The sequence below is a fragment of the Triticum urartu genome, chromosome 6 (assembly GCF_003073215.2).
Source record: "Triticum urartu cultivar G1812 chromosome 6, Tu2.1, whole genome shotgun sequence".
Lineage (NCBI taxonomy): Eukaryota > Viridiplantae > Streptophyta > Magnoliopsida > Poales > Poaceae > Triticum > Triticum urartu.
The window spans coordinates 34,503,605-34,509,828 of NC_053027.1; the positions used below are offsets into that span (position 1 = coordinate 34,503,605).

At 45.0% G+C, this 6,224-nt stretch overlaps 1 protein-coding gene and 1 long non-coding RNA gene across 2 annotated transcripts; both read left to right on the forward strand.

Annotated features, from left to right (window-relative positions):
* Nucleotides 1-550: 550 nt before the first annotated feature.
* Nucleotides 551-1,107, forward strand: LOC125516489. Its single transcript, XM_048681916.1, has 3 exons — nt 551-726; nt 811-910; nt 997-1,107. The coding sequence occupies exons 1-3, from the start codon at nt 551-553 to the stop codon at nt 1,105-1,107; spliced, it is 387 nt and encodes a 128-aa protein (XP_048537873.1).
* Nucleotides 1,108-3,265: 2,158 nt separating this feature from the next.
* On the forward strand, nt 3,266-4,415 carry LOC125516722. Its single transcript, XR_007287386.1, has 2 exons — nt 3,266-3,553; nt 4,140-4,415. It is a non-coding gene; the product is annotated as an uncharacterized LOC125516722 (long non-coding RNA).
* Nucleotides 4,416-6,224: the final 1,809 nt, after the last annotated feature.

Sequence of the window (6,224 nt, forward strand, 5' to 3'; positions counted from 1 at the left end):
ACCCGATCACTACTAGGGAAAACCTTATACACAGAATCTTAGCAGCAGCGCGGTTTAAAAACAAACGCTACTGCTAATTAGCAGTAGCGAGCTTGAGAAAACCGCGCTACTAATAACCTGATAGTAGTAGCGTGGGTTTTTACCCCTCGCTACTACTAAGTTATTTCCACCGTGCCTCCCGGGACCAGCCGTAGTAGTAGCGCGGGTTGTAAAACCTACACTACTACTACGTGGATAGCCATAGCGCAGGTCAGACACCTGCGCTACTACTAGTCTCCCACGCTACCCACCCCCGCCGGATACACTCCCACCCGCAACCGTCCCACACCACTCAACCCATGTCTGTCTAAAAAAATCCACCAACGCCGATCCAGATCCCCTCCGCCTCCATCCCCCGCTGCGTGCGCCACGCCGGCGGCCGCGTGGCCGCCACTCCCCGTCTCGCGCCGCTGCCCTCCCCTCCCCCCAGTCCAGCGAGCTCGCCGACGAATCTCTTATCCATCATATCGCCGTCGCCGGCCGCATCCCGTCCCAGCCCACCTGCCCGCCGATGGCCTTCTCCTCGTTCCCATGGCCGTTCCACCGCCGAGCCGGTGGCAGCGGCAGCGGCGGAACCGGCCCAAGCAAACCCTCCGCCGCGGAGGGGAAGGAGGAGGACGCGGAGGAGCTTGGCGTCACACCGCAGCTCCTTGAGTTCCTCCGGACACTCTCCCCCGACGCGTTCAAGTCCTTCCCCTCCAGCTCCACCAAGGCACCCCCTCCTTCCTCCCTTCTCGATTCCGCTCCCCTGCTAGTTCCCTCTCAATTACCGGCGGTGCTATGCTTTGTCGTAGGAGGATTTGCGGAGTCGGCGGCCGAGCTCTCGGACTGGCAGCAGCGGCACACTGTCCTCGTGCTCGCCAGAGCCAAGGTAGGTCTCCCGCGGATCTCGTCCTCCGCTTCGCCCAAGACAGAGATGGCTCTCAGGTCTCAAACTGTAATTTGTGATCCCTGCAGGAACTCGCTAAGGTCTGCTATGATCTGTGCCCACGCCACATGAAGGACAAGCAGTTCTGGACATACATCTTGTCGCAAGCTCTTGCCTCGTTAGCTTTCGCCCATGTGTGAGTGCATTGCTCCAGTCCAAGTGCTCAATTAGCTTCATGCTGGTCTTGATTTTGTGAATCTTCAGTTAGGAATTCTAGTCCATGGTGCTCCTTAATACCCAGCAAACTATATTTGTACCTAAACATGATCGTCCCAGTTGCGTGTGTACCATTGTGCTGTTTTGTATATATAATAAACATCCAGCAAAAGGGATTGGCATCTAAAGATGAGAAATTATGTCAAATGTGAGTACCTATTTTTGTAAAAGCTCAGCAAAAAGGGGACATCATCATGTAAAGCGTGGTCTCTGTTTGCTGAACAACTATCCATGAGGTGTAATATAAGTAAGGTGCTGGTCCTAATATAAGTAATAACAAACCATGGCTAGTGATAATTCCTCTGTTGTTCGATCCTTTATATATGCAAAAGAATACACACATGTCTGTTCCAGATATGGCCAAAGTTGTAATACTAGATAATCCATCAAGTGGGCTTTTGATGCCATCCTGCAGCACGCGTTGTTGGGTTTGACTCTAGCCAATTTCATTTTCAGGTAGGTTGGTGGGTGGGATATGCTAATGACACCGATGACTCAATCCGGAGGATTGTGCGGATAAACCCTGGTGTCGGGAGATATGTCGCCAAGAGCTACAGCCCAAGGTCCGGTTTCTCCGTTCTCTTAAGTTCGGTTGATGCAAAATTGAACATGCAATTTTTTAGCCTAATTTATCACAGGCGAGGAGCAGTGAATTCTATAGTCCATTAGCTACGGTTGATTGGCAAATGCATAAGCTTCTATTCCTACTTCTGAATTTTGAATGATTGTATGAGCAAATGAGTGCTACAAATGTACAGTTTTGTTGGTTTAGGCAAACACCTCACAATACTCAAAAGTACAGTTTTGTAGAAACCATAGTATTCTGATTGAGCTAGTAAGATTTAGTTTATGTAAGCTTAGTAGATGAACTAGTAGGATCCTTCTGCTGAACTGCTACTAGTAGGACGGCTTGCGATTAGATTAGTCTAGTCTATGCAGCAGGTGCACGCTCTGAGCTCGCTCGCAAGGTGTTTGCAACAATGCCTCTAGGAATGTTGAAATGTCAATTTGTTCAATCAATGTAGAATTCTGTGTTCCACAGGATACAAAGGAGCCTATGGACCTTAAACTTTGCTCATTAAATTGAAAAGAAAACATTGTACTATTCGTACACAAACAAAACATCTATGGGTGGGGATGTTGGCATTGCGCGATTAAATTGAAAAAGAAAATGCTCTGATCAGATTAGCATATACGGTGTGCTTCATGCATCCAAGAGACCAAGACGTCTTCTCTTCTCTATGGGGAGAAGCTGATTTGCATTGACGGCTAATGATGATTCTTTGTGTTCCATAGTTTAAAAGGCAACCATTTTGCACTGGATAACCAAGTATTCTGTCAGGGTTAAATTTAATTAAGAATGTTGTTCTGCACTTTTTCTTATTGTACGCTCCTCCTTTTGCCCATTTTATTTCCTTAGGAAATGTACTCTGATTCAGCCAGGGCATCACACGGCCATGCTCTGTTTCTTCTCAGGTCCAGCCTGATTCAAGCTTCCTGGACATCCACAAGGCATGCCTTGGCCGCCATTGAGCAGAATGCCGCTGGTGGCCGCAGCGGCGATAGAGTGCCGTCTCAGCGGACAAGGGAGTATCAAGCGAGGCATCATCATCAACCCAAGCGAAGGTCATAGGTGCCGCGTGCTCCTGCACGGCAACATGTGCCGCTATACTGATTGGGCAAGCAGGTCTGCTCTCTGCATATGCAGCCACCTCCATTTGATTTAATGAAATAAATATCATATTTGGTACCATGGTAATCCTAATTCCAGTCTTGTTACAGCTGTTGTTCTTGGCCTGAGCAACAACTCTGTATTGGCTCAGGATGATTTGGTTGCTCCAGCAGCTACAAGTGAGCAAGCTGATGTAAATGTTACTAGCCTACGTCGTATAGAAGATGATTTAGTGATCTCAAATGATCACACTATCAAATGGTGAATGTGCACCGGTAAAGCATGGGAGTTTTTCTTGTGTTACTAGTGTCCGGCCAGAATTAGAAGGTGTGATCAACGTGGCCATATAATTAGATTTGGAAAAATACTAACTTATTATTTCCTTTGCATTTTTACTATAAAAAGTCATGGCTCACCTATTAACCGGCGGCCGTAGAAGGACTAATCACCTAACTGAAACACTAATAATCAGAAGATAGATTGAACTTCGTTTAATGGATATACAACATATTGAATTATTTTCTATTTGGTCTAATTGATATAATCATGTCTAATAGAGTTCACAATCTTTACTTTGAAGATCTGTAGCTAGACGTTAGAACTGTTGACATGCAAATAATTAACTAACTGCATGTCGTACTTGAATTACAGGTTTTTTGGTTTCGTCACTCCTTTGTTATATGGAAGAAGACTTCATGGTTAGCATTATTTATTATAACACATTCATATAAGATTTTCTTGCCACTGTAAGTAGGAAGTTAATTTTTTTGGTCTGTTTTGTTCTGCGGGGATTTTGGTCTGTTTTTCTAATAGTATATATGATCATTCAGTCACAGTTCCAGTATTTTAGAACTAAAGCTCCCCCTAATTAAAATGCAGAAACGTGTTTTCTTTCATTATGTTTCATTCACTGTCTTAGAAACACTAGAAAATATCTCTTGACAAACTTCTTCATGGAACTAATATTTTTATGCTAATGACAAATTGGATTTATAATCTTTAACCTCGAATCTTTATAGGATTTTTGTTACTACCATATCTGCTCTTGCAGGTCTACTAGAGTATCCACTTCTGAGGTTGATTTTCAAAATGTGTATATCTAATATTTCTTACTGCAGCTTTAAGCTTCACTGTCATCTAACTTTGTCTAGTTAATATACTTACTCGGCAACATGGAAAGTTTCCACATTTGTTCTAGCTGTCTCTATGGGTTAACGACTTAGCATACATGTTGTAATAAGGTTTCACATTTGCTTCTCTGACAAGGTCTGTTTTTATTCATAGGTAGAAGATAGCGACAGAGTGCTGCCGGATAATGAGATGTTGAAGCGGCAGACTGAATCCATGACACCGAAGTGCAATTGCGACAGATTATCTCTATCTTTTCTTTTCATTTTTCTTATTATTGAGTGAGAACAGAATGAGGAACTGTGTGATAGTACATACAACAACTGTAGTAAAAAGAAACTTATGTTTGCAATTGTTAATGACATAGATACTTGCATGTTCTTTGAAGTGGTCATTTGTGAGTTGCAATGCATAATGAGGTTTTTTGGCTGATTTATTTCCTTCGGTTTCCGGTTAACCATGAAATAGGAGCCCAGCAGTGCTCACTATTGTTGTGTTTACTGGGAACTGTATGCATAAAATGGAATTGGTGGATTTTATTTTTTTTAATTATAAATTAGTTAGTAGTGGCGTGGGAAAAGACTGCGCGCTACTAGTATTTAGGATACTAGTAGCGTTGGTAGTATGGACACGCTGCTACTATTTTGTTAGTAGTGGCGCGGGTACTAAATAGCAGTAGCGTGGGTGGCACACGCTACTCCTAACTTTGTTAGCAGTAGCGCGGCTTCAACCCACGCTATTACTAACTATTAGCTGTAGCACCTTATTGGTAGAGCAGGTACCCGCGCTGCTGATAGGCCTAAAACCCACGCTGCTGCTAGGCTTTTCCCTAGTAGTGGATGTGCTTGCGGGATAGGGATCTCTGGTGTATGCGGTGCCCACTAATATGCAACTGGGCTGTTGAGTTTCATTTTCCACATCGCGTGTGTCGTCAGTTTGGTCTGTTCCAGCCTCACCCGCCGGAATGGGTGGATACGGACAAAGCACTTCATAGGTAAGAGAGCATGAACCGTATTGACTAAGCATCATCACTCCTTGATTTTGCTAATGTTTGGTTTTGTACCATGCAGGTTGGACATGAGAAGGCAGCGGAAGATAAAGGACTGGGACAAGCATCATGCTTCGTATGTTACCCGCTTCCAGCTTTGTGTGGAGGAAGCTCGTAGCAGTGCACGCGCCAAGCTTCGTGAGCATAGTCCACTTGCTTTTGATAACTACATACGATGGCTTCTTGAAAATACTCGAGTTGAGATATGCCCGCCGACATATAATGAGGATATTCTTGAAGAACCCATAAACTTTGAGGATCTATTAAAGGGGAAGTACAACGGAGATGTCAGGGTAGGGCACGGAGTCCCCGCTGTTCCGGTGATTAACTATGTGGTAAAGTGTTCCTTCTTTACTTTCCCGTTGGCCGTATTACACATGTTTGAATGGCTAACGTGTTCATTCTTTCTCATCCGCAGCGCACCGAGATCAAGAAAGCAGTTGATGAGAGCCAGTCTATTCTGGAGGAAACACCGGTTGGAAAAGGCAATGATGATGGTTCACTATGAGCATTTCTCAAGGTACATATCGCATTCACTATGAGAGCCAGTCTATGTTGCGGAGTTTGATATCGTATACACTTGTTCATGTTACAGCGTCAGGCCAAGAAGTTAAGGCGGTTATCGAATCTTCTCGGTTGCCGCGATCCCAAATTTGATGAACCATCTGCCTCTAGGTCTGGTACACCATCAGACCCCTCATATCACCATCAGAGGGACGATGTGAGTTCCTCATATGCTTATCTGGATGATGAGGGTGCGGTCACCCAAGAGGTATGACTAATCCTTTAGATGTGATTCTCACTTGATTACGACATCGGTCTTCGCCATATTGTTTGATTGTGTGATAGGGTGATGAGCTTGATGATGACAGTCCCCATATGTGTTCAAGCCTAGGCAGCCCAGACGCCGGTACACGCCCAACGACTTTGACAATAGGGGCAACCCAAAGGTGGTCGTAGGGACCTCGCGGATGGCTAGCTTGGATCATGAGGCGGAGGCGGAGGCGGAGGAGGAAGTGCAAGAAGAGGTGGCTCCTCCACCCAGGAAGAAGAAGATTGCCTGCAGGCATGGCACCAGGAACACGCGCGGAAGGCATTAGTGCTTGTGTTTGTTAGTGCTCTTTTAGCCGTTTCATTAGGTTGATGAACTTGTGACGTTATGTTATATGTTGGTGAACTATTACTAGTGTGGT

Coding starts and splice junctions, on each gene's coding strand:
- LOC125516489 (XM_048681916.1), top strand. CDS start 551: ATGGCCTTCTCCTCGTTCCCATGGCCGTTCCACCGCCGAGCCGGTGGC. Junction 727..810: donor CTCTCCCCCGACGCGTTCAA/GTCCTTCCCCTC, acceptor CTCTCAATTACC/GGCGGTGCTATGCTTTGTCG. Junction 911..996: donor TCGTGCTCGCCAGAGCCAAG/GTAGGTCTCCCG, acceptor TGATCCCTGCAG/GAACTCGCTAAGGTCTGCTA.